The sequence below is a fragment of the Bombina bombina genome, chromosome 1, assembly GCF_027579735.1.
Source record: "Bombina bombina isolate aBomBom1 chromosome 1, aBomBom1.pri, whole genome shotgun sequence".
Taxonomy (NCBI): Eukaryota; Metazoa; Chordata; class Amphibia; order Anura; family Bombinatoridae; genus Bombina; species Bombina bombina.
The window spans coordinates 1331604250-1331620893 of record NC_069499.1 but is presented as its reverse complement, the minus strand read 5'-3'; the positions used below and the strand labels follow the sequence as shown (position 1 = coordinate 1331620893).

Sequence of the window (16644 nt, the reverse complement as noted above, 5' to 3'; positions counted from 1 at the left end):
GTTTCGTGCCCAGTCATAACCCTTTTCAATTAATTGCTCTTGATTAAGTATGCGTTCGTTATGGGTGATATTAAATATTTGTACATTGTCGTCTGTGCATGGGGGAGGGAGCTGACACCCCAAAGAACCTAGTGAGAAAACTGGGTTGTGTGTAAGGGAAGTCAACGGGCTCGGATTAGAGGATAAGCAAGGGTTTTGTTGTTGTGCTCGGTCCCAAACACTCATCGTCTCTCTGGTGATCGGGAAGGAGAGCAGTTTAGTTGTGTCCCGGATAATGGGGCTCCATAGCATTGTAGCCAATGAGGGATTTAGGTTAATATGTTCCTCAAGGTGGACCCATCTCCTCTGTTTCCCCGCCACCCTCCATTCAAGGATCCTTTGTATATGTAATGAGGTCCAATATTTATCCAGATCAGGGACACTAAAACCCCCGTGTTCTCTCGAAAGGGACATGGAAGTTTTGTTAATCCTTGGTGGTTTTCTTTTCCAGATGAAAGCACTAAATAGGCTCTGTACCTGGGAAAGGTATTTAGGGGGCAAGGGAATCGGGACCGCCCCCATTATGTAGAGGAGTCTGGGGAAGATGTTCATCTTTATCGTGTTGATCCATCCCCACCATGAGAGCTTCTTTGAGCTCCATGAAGATAGGTCGCGCATAATTGCGGTCTTGATGGGGATGAAGTTCTCTTGGAACAATTTATCGAAAGTGTTGGGAAGAAAAATACCCATGTATTTGAGCGAACCCTTGCACCATTTCAAGGGGCAAGTATGTTTAATGGAAACTACAGAGCTCTCTGATAGACAGAGGGCGAGAATCTCCGATTTCGAGTGGTTCACCTGAAAATCTGTGAGAGACTGAAAAGTCTTGAGTTCAGATATCAGTTGAGGTATCGAGGTCTCAGGTTGGGTGAGGGAAAATAGGATGTCGTCTGCGAAGAGCGACAGTTTGTAATCGTCGCCCCCCACCACGATCCCCCGGGCCTCGGGGACACTTCTCATTCTAGAAGCAAAGGTCTCGATAAAGAGGGCAAACAGTAGGGGGGATAGGGGACAACCTTGTTGTGTTCCGTTATTTATATCAATTGGAGGGGAGAGGGATCCATTAACCGAAATTCGGGCACTCGGTGAGTTGTAAAGGGCGAATATGCGGTTCATAGTGATATCGCCTATTTCGAAAGCCCCCAGAGCAGCCCTAAGATAAGACCAATTAACCCGGTCAAACGCCTTCTCGGCATCTGTTGAGACGAAGGCAGTAGGGATGTTATGTTTGGAGGCGTACCATAGGAGCATAGTGTTGCGAACAGTATTATCCCTAGCTTCACGACCAGGTACGAAGCCCACCTAGTCATTATGAATGAGAGTAGGGAGAACACGGCTTAAGCGGGTTGCAATAATCTTAGAATATAATTTCAGGTCAGTATTGATCAGGGAGATCGGGCGATAGTTAGCAATTAATTCTGGGGATTTGTGGGGCTTGGGGATAACAGTAATGTGTGCTCGTAATGATAACGGCGAGAATTTCTCCCCGTCATCAACAGAGTTGTAATATCTGAGTAGGTAAGGAGAGAGAATTTCTTTGAATTGTTTGTAATACGAATTGCTAAACCCGTCTGGGCCTGGGGCTTTTCCATTAGGGAGGGATGACAGAACCGACAGCAGTTCTTCTTCTGAGAAAGGCAAGTCTAGTTCATCCCTCTGTTCCTGCGTTAAGCTGGGTAATGAAATATCATTAAGGTAAGCGGCTATTTCTTCTTGGTGGGGGTCTGCTAGCCCCCGTCTAATGTTATATAGGTTATCATAGAAATTCCTAAAGGCCTGTAGGATACCTTTGGTGGTAGAGCTCAAGTCTCCCTTGGGGTCTCTAACTCTCATTATATAGTGTTTGTTCGTTCTGGACTTGAGTTGTCTAGCCAGCATCCTACCCTGTTTGTTCGCTCCCTCATAGTAAATTTTCTTGAGAAATAAGGCTTTGTTTTTAGCTTCAGAACCAAGGAGTAATCTAAGCTGGTCTCTTTTGTGCATAAGGCTCTCAGAGAGGGATTTATCGGTAGGGTAAGTCTGATGGAGGGTCTGGAGTTTGGCTATGTCACCCAGGAGAGCGTTAGTATAGATGTTTTGTTGTTTACGTTTGGCTGATCAAATTGCGAGAAGTTCCTCTCGGAGAACACATTTGTGTGCCTCCCAGGTGTTATGTATGGAAGTCTCGGGTGTATCGTTCCTTTGAAAGTAGTCAAGTAGAGTCTTTTGTAGTTGTATGATGACTTGGGGGTCTCTAAGGAGGGACTCGTCGAATCGCCATGTAGACTGGGAGGGGTTGTTGGGATTCCAGCACAGCTGGCAGCTAATTATGGCATGATCAGACCACGTTATGGGGGAGATGTTAGTAGAGGTAATGTAGGATAGAGTTGGGACGTCGATGAAAAGATAGTCTATACGTGTATAGAGCTGGTGGGGGCTGGAATAGAAAGTGAATTCCCTATCGTCAGGATGTTGAAGTCGCCAGGAGTCATGTATCGCTAGCTGTGAAAGAGATTGGTTAACTTGTCTTAACGTCTTATTAGGTGAAGAGGAGGTGCCCGTAGAACAGTCAAGGGCGGGATGAAGTGCCAGGTTAAAGTCACCCCCCAAAATCAAACTACCCCTGGCTACTTCCAGGACTTTTTGACAGAGTTGATGGAAAAATGGGGCAGCATTTGTGTTAGGGGCATAGAGATTCACTAGCGTAATGGGTCTATGGAATAAAAATCCCACTAAAATTATATATCTTCCTTCTTTATCTCTATGGGAGGAGGTCAGGGTGAAAGGTAAGTTTCTGTGTATTAGGATTTCAACGCCATTGCGCTTAGATAAGTGAGAAGAAAAAAAGGCAGTCACGAATTTCCGGAAGCTAGCCTTAGGTTCAGAGCCTCTACGAAAGTGAGTCTCCTGTATAAAAAGAATCTCGCCTCTCTGCCTCTTGTAATCTCTTAGGGCCATTGATCTCTTTTGGGGGCTATTTAAACCTTTAGCGTTGTGAGATAGGAACTTTACTTGATTCAAAGAGTTAATCTTGTGTTTTTGTTGGCTGGATGTCATAGTGTCGAGTATGTCATGTGTAACTATGTGTAGTAAGAAAGTCGAGAGCTTGCCCCGGGACTGAACAGGAAAGATTATAAAGGGAAAAGGAGATGTGCAAACCTAGAAAAGCATTCAAAACATTCTGTAAAACAAAAAACAAAAAGAAAACATCAAAACAAGTAAATAATGTATACATCGTTATTTTGTATACTTTACTCAGGGGGAAGAAAGTCGCTCTTAAAGAAAAACTCTTAGGTTATGGTCTGAGCAAACAGCATCAGGAATCTACTCCAAAGAAAAACATTAGAAGTGTTATTAACCAGAAGTGAATGAACAGGGTAACCACGACATTTCTTTTCTTTTTTTAAATGTATCTTATTTACGTAGGTGTTCAAATGTATTTTACCTTCCCGATCCAAGTCAGGGTATAATGTCTCAAGTGTGGAGGACATACAACAGGTGGCTGAGAGGTACAATTGGTAACGACTTCTAGGGTCGCGTATTACAAGGGGATTGGGCTTAAATTATTTCGGTCACAGATAGGCGAAATATTTAGGGTAAAAGATAACTTTAACTCGCCGTGACCGGCCGGGGGTATCCAAGTGAACATCTAAATATCCCTAGTGGGGCTACTTTCATAATGGAAGTGGTCCTTAAGTAAGTATGTAGAGTGAGGTCATTTTGTGGCTAAGGGCAGATACTCAGGAAAATTCAGGGGTGGTCATATGGCTCGCCCCAAGGGTGTTAGACTTAAGGGGTCTAAGCATCATTAGAAAACACAAGAGAGTCCCAGCCACCCGTTGAACAAGGATAGTATAGTAAGCCTTCCCCATTATTAAAGGAAAGGTAAACACTGTAGTAAGAGGCAATATAAAAATAGTACAGTGAACAAGAAAATGCACTCATAATCACTTCTTTACATCTTAAATATATATAGAACTTTAGTGGTAAATGTGCCAGAGCAAAGTGGGGCATTGCAAGGTCCAAGACACAATTCTGTGGAAATCAGCACAGACATGTTGCAAGTGACCCCTTGGTCTGGGACAAAAACATGTGTTGGACATTAAAAAAAATAAACTAGGGTAAAATAGGGAGTAGTATAACTACCACCTGTCTATCGTGGGTCAAACAAGGGTAAACATACGACATAAGGGTCTATATTAATAAAACATTGGGTAAACTTTGAAGTCCATGGGCAACAGGTGCCTAGTAGTCCGCATAACATGGATAGTGTAATGACCACCCCAATGTGGGGCGGGATGTGCAGTCCACTGTTTAAATATGCAGTATAATAAGAGATTGTAGGTCATTCATAGAACCAAAGTCATGAACATCATGACTCGAGTGAAGACCTGGCAGGTGAGCGAAGTCCTGTGGTTGCGGGAGGTTTAAGTCTCAACGTTTCACCGCAAGCGGGGCACAGCAGGTAGCCAAATTTTTCCACAAAGGCATTTTTTTTATTTTGGGGGGCTTTATTATTTTATTAGGGGGCTTAGATTAGGTGTAAGTAGCTTAAAATTCTTGTAATCTTTTTTTATTTTTTGTAATTTAGTGGTTTTTTTTTATTTAGTTTAGTGTATTTAATTGTATTTTAGTTTAGATATTTGTAGTTTATTTAATTTATTGATAGTGTAGGTGTATTTGTAACTTAGGTTAGGATTTATTTTACAGGTAAATTGGTAATTATTTTAACTAGGTAGCTATTAAATAGTTATTAACTATTTAATAGCTATTGTACCTAGTTAAAATAAATACCAAGTTACCTGTAAAATAAGTATAAACCGTAAAATAGCTACAATGTAATTATTAATTATATTGTAGCTATCTTAGGGTTTATTTTATAGGTAAGTATTTAGATTTAAATAGGAATAATTTAGTTAATATTATTAATATTATTTAGATTTATTTTAATAATAATTAAGTTAGGGGTGTTAGAGTTAGATAGGGTTGATATAGTTAATATATATATATATATATAATATAATAACTATATTAACCCTAATATAATTAGGGTTAATATAGTTAATATAGGTGGCGGCGGTGTAGGGGGATTAGATTAGGGGTTAATGTATTTAATATAGCTGGCGGCGGGGTAGGGGGATTAGATTAGGGGTTAATAATTTTAATATAGCTGGCGGCGGGGTAGGAGCTCACATTAGGGGGTAGGTAATGTAGGTGGCGGCGGTGTAAGGAGCTCACATTAGGGGGTAGGTAATGTAGGTAGCGGCGGTGTAAGGGGCTCACATTAGGGGGTAGGTAATGTAGGTGGCGGCGGTGTAAGGAGCTCACATTAGGGGGTAGGTAATGTAGGTGGTGGCGGTGTAAGGGGCTCACATTAGGGGGTAGGTAATGTAGGTGGCGGCGGAGTAAGGAGCTCACATTAGGGGTAGGTAATGTAGGTGGCGGCAGTGTAAGGGGCTCACATTAGGGGGTAGTTAATGTAGGTGGCGGCGGGGTCCGGGAGCGGCGGTTTAGGGGTTAAATACTTTATTAGGGATTGCGGCGGGGGATTGCGGTTGACAGGTAGACATTGCGCATACGTTAGGTTTTATTTTGCAGGTAGTTTAGGGAGTTACGGGGCTCCAATACACAGCGTAAGGCTTACTACGCCTGCAATTTGTGGCGAGGTGAAAATGGAGTAAGATTTCTCCATTTTCGCCACGTAAGTCCTTACGCTGTATATTGGATACCAAACTGCGCTGGTTTGGTATACCTGTCTATGGGCCAAAAAATTACGGCCAAAGGCAGAAATATACGAGCGTAACTTCTATGTTACGCCGTATATGTGATACCAAACCAGCGCAAAATTTGGCGTCGCCGGCTTTTGCGGGCGACAATTTTTATCGTATCGAGGCCCTGAAGTCTGCAGGTTGCACTCCAGTTGCTTTCCTTGTGCAGTGGGGAAAAAGAAACATAAATTCAGATGTCAACTATAGGAAAACAGGGAAGAAAAATGAAAGTAGATCACAATTTTGTATTTTTTTTAAACACAGATAAAACATTCGCCATAAAATATTTATCTGATCATACAAAAATGCTGCTTATGAAACAGTATACTTGCCTACTAAAATATCGACTATGAATTGCACACACCAATATAAGAGATATTAGTTCTTTGCTTTTTTCAGCAGGCGTTGTGTTTTATATTGTATGGCGATGACTCTGCATCCTTATGAAGGGACGATACATAAAAAAGATATAATCCTGGAAGTAATTTGAGGTTACCAGATCTTGACCGATATTATACAGCAAACTACAAAGCAGCCTGACAAGTGAAAGGGTTACTAAGCAGGACGGACGGGCAGTAGTTTGAGGAAGCGCGCATGCGCGCTTGGTGTCTCTATTGTTACAGCCCAGCAACAGGGAACCAGATAGAGGCAGCTAGCAAGGGAGACGGGTTACTTACAGCGTGCTAGACCGGGGAAGTAAGGGGTAAAACCAAGGCAGACCCCGAAGAAAGGGGAACCAACTCAAGCCAGAACTAACAAACTGTTGGACATAGGAGTGACAGGCTGTAGAGCTTATCTAGGCCTCAGATAAAAGCACTGTGTGCCAGGATCTATCCATGGGTTTGGGGTTCGCCTTATTTTACTAATTATTTGGGTTACTCCTTGGCCTCGTGTACCTGGCCATGTCCCAGTAACCCTTCCCTTCAGTGACCCCGCCCATGGGGGGGAAGCAGAGCTCAACCTCCCGATCCCGGGCCCCGTTTCCCGGGGTCTCCTCAGATGACACGGCCGTGCCTCCTACATCTCATTTCGGACATTACCGGCCGGGCGGCTCCATGGGTTTAAGAAGCCGCTCTGTAAGCTCAGTGTCCGGACTGGAGCCCCCCACCGCCGGTCTACCTTTCGGCCTGTACCGGGCCGGACCGGAACCTGATAGAGGTGGTAGCTCTGCCGGCGAAGAGTCAAGGGGAGGCCTCTACCTGGGCCCACGGGCTTCGCTAACTGACACTCTGCAGCTGGCACCAAGGTGGATCGGGGCTCATGGTGGTAAGTGATGGGAAGAAGGCATCTAGCAGGGTACCTAGTTGTAATGCGCAGGGTGTCTAGCTATCATTTTGACAGCTTGGCATTTGATAATTCTACACATATGATATCTAACATCTAAACAACATTCTGCTTAGGATAACTAGATATCTTTCTTGTGTCATAAAGGGGATAGTATAACTAGTGTGAATAGCTCTCTTATACAAAGAGCATATCGTTATTTTTATATAATGCACACGGACTGGTACATTTAATGATATACCCAATATATAGCCAGGGTATGCAGCTGACAAAAAGGCACATAGTTACCTTTTTATAAAAAGATACCTGCCCATGAAATAATACCCAAAAGATTCACAGTCAGTATATACTAGACACCATTTCTCTACATCAGGATCATGTCTGTTTAGTAAACCTATAGATTTCTGTAACAGTAGTGTCATACTTTTAGTTACTCACCTATTTTATTTTATACGATGACTGTTACCCTCATAATTTGCCACATTCTGGCCATCATGTATAAATATTATAATCTCTACCACAATAGCCCTATTATATTATTAGGTGCTGTTTGCTCTGTGTGTATCCTTCCATATTTAGTATATATGGCTGAAATAATTTGATAATAAAACAATGATTTATCATACTTGAGGACTGAAGTGGACTATGACTTGCTTTGTAAAGTCAAACCATTTTTCAGATGTCTCGGATCAAAATGACTGTAATAATTTGGTTTACTGAATCATAATTCTCTGAAATTATCACTAGATCAAGAACTCCATAGTATATTTATGCAGTTCTAAACTAAGATGCAGAAAACATAATAATTGCACTCATTTGAGTTTAATGCACAAAAACTTTGCAGCTTGGGTTGTCTTACATGTACAATTTTATGGATAATTGACTCTTTATTGGTTGCCTAAATTGTCTGAATGTAGTTTCTTTACATAACCAATAATACATTCACAAGCGTGCAGCTAATTTCATGTGGATTTTGCCTAATTTTATAATTACCATTTTTATTAAATGTCCACTTGGAATCATAAATTAATGTTCATGCACACGTTTCATAGCTTAAAGGGATACTGAACCCAAATTTTTTTTCTCATGATTCAGATAGAGCATGCAACTTTCTAATTTACTCCTATTATTAATTTTTTCTTCGTTCTCTTGCTATCTTTACTTGAAAAAGAAGGCATTTAAGCTTTTTTTTTTTTTTTTTTTTTTGGTTCAGTACTCTGGACAGTACTTTTTTATTGGTGGATGAATTTATCCACCAATTAGCAAGGACAACCCAGGTTGTTCACCAGAAATGGGCCGGCATCTAAACTTACATTCTTGCATTTCAAATAAAGATACCAAGAGAATGAAGAAAATTTGATAACAGGAGTAAATTAGAACGTTGCTTAAAATTTCATGCTCTATCTGAATAAAGAGAAAAAAATTGGGTTCAGTGTCCCTTTAATCATTTGGGGTAGCAATATTTTATTAATAAACCAGGAAGCAATAGTTTATTAACATGTAAAATTAACGTGTGCAAAAAACATTGGGAGGAATAAAGCAGTAAGAAGATATGATCAAAAAAGACACAAACCTTTTTTTTTTCTTTTTTTTAGAGGTCAAGGCGGCAATTAGTTTATTCCAAAAATCATACGAAAAGTTATTTTAAAAGTGTTTTATTTAGTGAAATACCACTGTCAAATTCTCTTCAAGGGAACTATGTCTAAAAACCTTCAAATAAAAACTTGCAGCACTCCAGATGAAAAGTATTGAAAACTTAAACTGCCATAATAGTAGAAAAATTACATGCTCTAATGCGTTAGAACCTACACTGCTTTGTGTTTAATCTCTGCAAATGGGTTATACATACAGTAGAAATATAGTTTGAGAGCTACAGAGCACTGCTGGTAATGAACAGACATCACTGCTGATCCAGTCACCAGTTCTAGTTGCACTACTCATGTGCTTTGCGGGTCCAGAACATTATTTCTACTTTGTGTTTAACCCTTTTTGCATGAAACATGTATACGTTAGGAGAGGTGCTATATTTACAGTTGTGCTCATAAGTTTACATACCCTGGCAGAATTTATGATTTCTTGGCCATTTCTCAGAGAATAGACCAAGTAGAATTTCAGCTGTTCGGGATGCAAAGAAAAACCCACAAATAACTTCAGATGAAATACAGGACTCTCTGAAAACATGTGGTGTGGCTGTTTCAAGATGCACAATAAGGAGGCACGTGAAGAAAGATGGGCTGCATGGTCGAGTCTCCAGAAGAAAGCCATTACTGCACAAATGCCACAAAGTTATCCCGCTTACAATACGCCAAACAGCACAGAGACAAGCCTCAAACATTCTGGCACAAAGCCATTTGGAGTGATGAGACCAAAATCGAGCTTTTTGGCCACAATCATAAACACCACATTTGGAGAGGAGTCAACAAGGCCTATGGTGAAAGATACACTATTCCTACTGTGAAACACGGAGGTGGATTGCTGATGTTTTGGGGATGTGTAAGCTACAAAGGCACAGTAAATTTGGTCAGAATTGATGGCAAGATAAATGCAGTATTTTATCAAAAAATACTTGAGGAACATTTGCATTCATCAGCCCGGAAGCTGCGCATGGGACATACTTGGACATTCCAACATGACAATGATCCAAAACACAAGGCCAAGTCGACCTGTCATTGGCTACATCAGAATAAAGTGAAGGTTCTGGAGTGGCCATCTCAGTCTCCTGACCTCAATATCATTGAGCCACTCTGGGGAGATCTCAAACATGCAGTTTATGCAAGACAGCCCAATAAATTACAGGAATTGGAGGCTTTTTGCCAGGAAGAATGGGCAGCTTTACCATCTGAGAAGATAAAGAGCCTCATCTTCAAATAAACAAGACTTCAAGCTGTCATTGATGTTAAAGGGGGCAATACATGGTATTAAGAACTGGGGTATGTAAACTTTTGATCAGGGTCTTTGGGTAGTTTCTGTTGTCATTATGATTAAAAAAAAAAAGAGTAAACACATTTGATTGATAATAAATGGCTTCAGCCAAGCACTAACCATGAGTGAAAGAAAAGTTTTTGTGTTATCATTCATATTCTCTGAGAAATGGCCAAGAAATCCTACATTCTGCCAGGGTATGTAAACTTATGAGCACAACTGTATGCACATGCACTTGGTTAGTAAAGATTGTCCTGCCTCCTGAAGAATTTGCAGGTGTGAGCTATCCAGAGCCGGAATGCATTCCATTGTGGTTTGTTGTTGGGACAAGCACCTGGCCTGAGATTGAGATTTAGGTGAGCAGTGAGTTAGTCAATCATTTAGATAAATGCAAATCTTTTGCTTTTAGTTACATACATTTTATATAAAGTCTGTCTATTTTATAAGATATATTGCTAGCTACACCCCCTTAAAAGGGACAGTCTACTTGAAGATGTTCATTGTTTTAAAATGATATGCATGCCCTATCTGAATCATTAAAGTTTAATTTTGACTAGACTGTCCCTTTAATGGAACCTAATAGTCTTATTCTTTATTTGGCTACAATAGTTTATTTTGCAACAAAATCTTCATCTTACAATTTATCTGAAGATTTATTACACACAGTTCCTTTTCAGTCTTCTCCAAATAACAACAGGGTCCCATTAAACACTTAGTAGGAGTAAAAAAAAACCAGCAAGTACATGCAAAAACCTTTAATGATTTAGAGTATTTTATATTTTCATTAGAAAACCTGTTTAATATCCCATAAAATGTATGGCATAAATTGTTTAAAGGTACACATGAAAAAGGTGTGTGTGTTTTGTTTTAGATTACTGTTAGGCTAATAAGTGATGCTATGCAACCTTTAACAACCTTCTTCAATCTCTTTAGTCCCTGTAGCTTTACTAGTTCCTAGGTTATAATATGCAGCTGCTAATCCACTAAACCTTGCTCATCTCTTCATTATTTAGTCCAAAAGCTAAAGAGTCCAAAGGGATCTGATAAGCCTAGAAAATTTATTCAATAGAACTACAGTCTAGAGTGGCTGCTGTGGAGCTTTCCCAAATTGTATATTGGGGTCTAACAAATAACAGGTGCTGTGGTATTAATCTATGTGTTGGTGCAGGGTAACGTAGCAGATACCAAGCAAGGAATACAGCACCTCACCCTACCATGTGCAGTGTGAACCTGTGCAGCAGCTTGCCATTTCTGAATGGCTGACGCATATCCAGGTAGCACCAGCCTAGGCACATTCCCTCCCCCTTCCTTCCCTCCCCCTCTTTTGGTTCTTGAGCACAGGTGAAATAATTAGCTAATTTGTAAACATGCTTCCTAACCTGCTCTCACCCAAGGTAATCATGAAAATCTGTCCTGTTAGGGAGGCCTGAGGACAGGTTTGAAAACCAATGGTCAGCCACCTTGGGCCCCCGTAGGTTTTGGAACTACATTTCCCATGATGCTGAGACACTCTTTAGGCTGTCTGAGCATCATGGGAAATGTAGTTCCAAAACATCTGGGGCCCAAGGTTGCTGACCCCTGGTCTAGAGCACTATATGGTACCAGTTTTGCAAGAGCACTGGATGGCAATAGTATTTGTACTATGTAAAACATTGTTAAAGCACTGTTGTAAAACTCCTGAGATATAGTGTTTCAAGCACTCTCCTGAGCCTACATGCTTTTAACCAAAGAATACTCAAGAAAACAAAATACATATCATAATAGAAATACATTGGAAAGTATATTTTTATCGACCTATATATTGCGGTTTCCTAAGCATAATTTTAAACCTTTTGGGTTGCAGTTTAGATGTCCAGTGGGTTCATATCTACCAAACGTAAAGAATCGTAATAAAGTGTTTTCTCAGACTGTGGCTCAGGAACCACACTTCAGCCCTTCACCTTTTCACTTTTTCACTTTTTTTTTTTTTTTTTATATAAACTGGTATTGTGAATATCTACTACTAAAAGCTAAAGGGACATGAAACCCAATATTTTTCTTTCATCATTTAGATAGAGCATGCAATTTTAAACAACTTTCCAATTTACTTCTATTATCTAATTTGCTTAGTTATCTTGGTATCCTTTGTTGAAAAGCATACCTAGCTGCTCATTGGTGGCTGCACATATGCTTCTTTTCACTAGCTTACTATTGTGTTCAGCTAGATCCCAGTAGTGCATTGCTGCTGCTTCAATAAAGAATACAAAGAGAATGAAGCACAATTTATAATAGAAGTGAATTGGAAAGTTATTAAAAATGTGTGCTCCATCTGAATCATGAAAGGAAAAAAATTGGTTTTCATGTCTTTGTTAGTATTGATAATTAATTGGTGCATAGCGCCAAAATGTTTAATATTTTCTTCTAAGGCCCTCTTTGAAATTGTTAATACCCTTTTGTAGTATGTGACTAACAGCTATGATCTTGTGATCACCAATAGGCATAATGAACAAAGCTTTGGATGTTCCTTAACATTTCCGTATACAGTGTGGTTTCCCTTTAGAATTACACATGGTTGTTTTTCATGCTAATTGGTTTTGGATAACAAGAATTCTCTTGCATTTAAATGGTCCATTTTTTTGTGATGTGTAAGATCCGGGAAATGTAGCTTTTGGCCTTTCCAGCAAAAGGACATTCCATATTTGTCTCCTGAGATTTGTTTTGGGAAGTTTTACTGGACGCTTATGCATTATCATCCAATTATGTTTTCAGTTTTATTTTCCTTTAGCATGTGATCCTGGAAAACTAGACACTTGGCCGAGTTTAACATGTTTCAATGATTACATCTGCTCTCTAATTTTAAAAGTTATGTCTGACATCCAAAACTACTTATATGACTCCTTAGTTTTGTAACTTTTTGAAAATAATAATACAGCACTACATTATTATTTTTTGGGGGGGGGGGAAGGAATTATGGCTGCGTTATTTAATCCTTTTACTGCTGAGCCATTTTCCCTTTTGCTAGAGGTGTTTTTCATTCTTTGGTCTTCATTGCATTTACACATAAAAATGTAACTTTTTTTTTGTGTGTGTTACCCACTCAGATTACACCTCATTTGTTTTTCAGCAGACCAAGCATTTGTAGGAAATAACTTTAGTTTGCAGAAGTATCATAAAAAAAAAACCATCATCATATGATTTGTTGTGGTGTATATAGTAAATAGCAGCAAACACAGTTCATTATCCAAATTTAGCATCAGATCACCTTCCCAAAACTGAATTTTGAAATTTAGTATTTTCAATTAAAATGAACAAAGAAAAATCAGAAAAATATTTTTTTGGTCATTACCCACCATCTTACAATTTTTAATGCAGAAGATGAGTAGGTGTAAAATATTTAACCATACACATTACATCAATTTAAAATTACACAAAATTTTGAATTCCCAGGGTGGTTTAACCTATTTTGAAACTGTATGCATGTTACTATCTCTGTTCAGAATCACACTGCATAGCACAAAATATAACTAAACAAAAAAAAACTAAACAGTTTTACCAAAAGTCATCCTATATAGAGTTTCAGAAAATATCACCAATTTTACATTCTCTCAGCTCTCCCATTTATTTAAAATTCTTAAATTTTATATTTATTGGTTGACAATCATCAATCTATTTGCACTAAAATCAACATTGCAAATAGGTGAGACTAGCAGTTGTTTTCATTCTTACTGTAATGATCGTAAAACTTCACTCTTTCAAATCCAAGTTATTATGATACTTTATGGTGAAGGGATAATGGGGGGAAAAAAGCATCAGATTCCCAAAAACATACCTAAAGTTGAGTTATTTGTCATTGTTGTGACAGAAAAAGGGTTGTTGTCATATTGGTCCCACAGAGAATGTTCCTTTTACTAGATTGTGATACATTTTTAATGAATCAACAAAATAAAGGGTGGTTATTTTTTAATTCCATAAGCTTTCAAAACCTCATAGGTCCCTTCTACATCTTAAGAAGAGACCTGTGAGGTCTTGAAAGCTTATGTAATAAAAAAACATTCTTGATTTTGTTGGTCCACTAAAAAATATCACAACCTACTAAAGGATCATTGTTGTGACAATCAACTGGCAGGTTGCGGCTGCTTTCAATTAAGGGGTCTTCATTTTTTGTATGTATTGTGTAAGCAACATAGGGGATACACCACCCGCCTGATATTGTTCCTTATGCTTTATGGTTCTCACAGTTGATCATTGTTAAAGGGACAGTATACACTCATTTTCATATAACTGCATGTAATAGACACTACTATAAAGAATAAGATGCACAGATACTGATATAAAAATCCAGTATAAAACTATTTAAAAACTTACTTAGAAGCTGTCAGTTTGGCTCTGTTGAAAAGATAGTTGGAAAGCCCACTGCAAGTGGCAAATAAGACACTCCCCCCCTCCCCCTTCTTTTGCATATGAAAAGACCCTTTACACAAACAGGAGCAAGCTGGAGAAGGTAGCTGACTGTATTCACATAAAACTTTGGGGCTTGGTTAGGAGTCTGAAAATCAGAGCAATGTTATTTAAAAATAAGCAAAACTATACATTTATTTAAAAAAACAAAAACTTTATGGTCTATATAAATAGATCATCTACAAAACATTTATGCAAAGAAAAAATGAGTGTATAATGTCCCTTTAACAAAGTGGTCAGAAGATGAACACCAGGGCATGTGTCCCTTCCTTTAAAAGATCGGCCTCGCCTCTTTAAAAAGAGGGGTCACGCCTTATGGTGGTGCATATTTTGGGGTGCAAGGGTCCCTTTTATAGCTCAGATGACTGTTAAAGGCACCACGTATACAGGTGATTGCTATTTATAGGGGCATGAGACCACTCATTTGATTATGGGCAATTTCTTCTTTCATGTGAGGGTTTTTGAAATGATCTGTTTGTTATGCTGTATTTAGGGGATGGGGCACCTTTGCGGCCACTGTCCCCCATACAGTATAGTGGTTTTATACCCATCTAGTTAAAACAGAAGGGGAGATAGGGGGCTCATTAGTAGACCCCCTCCCCAACCACTAGAAATTAATTTTCTATTGGGGCAGGTTTAGATAAGGGGGGCAAATGACCCCACATTTGAAAAAGGGAGTGCAAACTTTCAAGGGAGGGGTCACTTGTCCCTCTAGCCCAAAAAGGGGGGATGTGAGCTCTTTTAGAGCCCCCCTTCCCCTCAGGTTAAACAGCATTTTAAATGCTGCTGCAGGTAATCAGTTTTTACTTCAGTGGTGACATCACAAGGCCTGCAGGGAAGAGACAGCAATGCAGAAAGGAGCTGCAGTGCAGAGGTCCCCAGGATCTGGACCAGAAGGGGTCCCCACTGGATGACAAACCTGTGTTCTTAGTTAGTTTTCTTGGTTTCCTTTGTTGGTTGTTATGTACATATCCTACATTCCTGGGTGCTAGCTGAGGATTGGTGCCTACACACATTTGCTTCTTGTCATTGGCTCACCAGTTGTGTTCTGCTAGCTCCCAGTAGTCAACTGCTGCTGTTGAGCTTACTTTTACTATGTGTTTAATCTCTTTGCATGGGGTTAAAGACATATTTACATATAAGCAATAGTGCAATAAAATTTTTTTTTACCACTTTCGTGGGAGATTGAGCAGCAGCAAAGTTAGCAATCTTTTTAAGATGATTTTGGTGGACTATATTGGCTAGATTTTATCAAGTCCTTTTCTCTACTTTGACTGCAGGTTCGCACAAGCCTGCCTGCCTGCCAGAGGATAGCTCGGGCAGACGGGTGATTATGTCCACCCCTGTCTGCCATAAATTGATACATTTGGTAAAAATATAATCTATATTTTTCTTTTTCAATAAATGAGATGAGTTTGCATTGGCATCTCAGGAAGCTGCTCATAATATTATTCTGGTTCCTACATTTTTGAACGCATGCAGCCATTATTTTGACTTTACACTTTCCCACACAATATATAATCCCCACCAGCACATCATAGTGGTTTCAGAAAATACCTCTAGGTTACATTTATAGCATACCCCAAAAAAGTATTTTATTTTTCCTTTTCTTTTTAGTAATGTACAGCCTACAGACCATTATTTATTTTAAATTCTGAAAACAAACCATTTGTGATTCCAAAGAAAGCACTTTCCCAAAATTTTATTGTGATATACTTAAATCTTCTTCTCATTTTGACATTTTCTAACGGAAAACTCATTTTAGAGCTGGACTTGATAGATTTGTTCAAAATCTAGGAGCCAGCCCAAATTTCCCATGCAGCCACGTAAGGTGGAGATCTATCAATCATCTAAAGAGGACAGTTAACACGGCTTTGTATAATAATCGTAAAACGTATTTTATATTACGTTAAAACATATTATAAAAAAAATGGTGTCCAGATCAAAATATTTTCAAAGCGCAATATTTGTCTATAGTTCATTTTGACACTGCTTTGTGCGTCCAGTAACTTCTCCCTTAGCTAAGGGGTTTCCCAGCGCAGCCGTATAACTTTATTTTGATCATGGGGTTAAGTCACAGCTGCATAACAAACTTGCATCATTTTATGCAACAGTGATTTCACCCCTTCATTACCCTTGTGTGTTCAGGTCTTGTGCTTGAATGCCGGACAACAACTTGTAGCTGAACAGGAAGTGCTCGCCACGCAGAGAGGGG

At 39.3% G+C, this 16644-nt stretch overlaps 1 protein-coding gene across 2 annotated transcripts in view; it reads left to right on the top strand.

Moving 5' to 3' along the window:
- The first annotated feature begins 6375 nt into the window (after window positions 1–6375).
- Window positions 6376–16644, top strand: part of ZNRF1 (zinc and ring finger 1) — a 152248-nt gene continuing 141979 nt past the window's right edge. Inside the window, exon 1 of one of the 2 annotated variants that reach the window (XM_053702105.1) lies at window positions 6376–7052. In XM_053702105.1, coding sequence (XP_053558080.1) covers window positions 6725–7052 — 328 coding nt within the window. In that variant the 5' untranslated portion in view covers window positions 6376–6724. The remainder of the gene's footprint in view (window positions 7053–16644) is intronic. The other variant, XM_053702113.1, reaches the window with a different exon arrangement.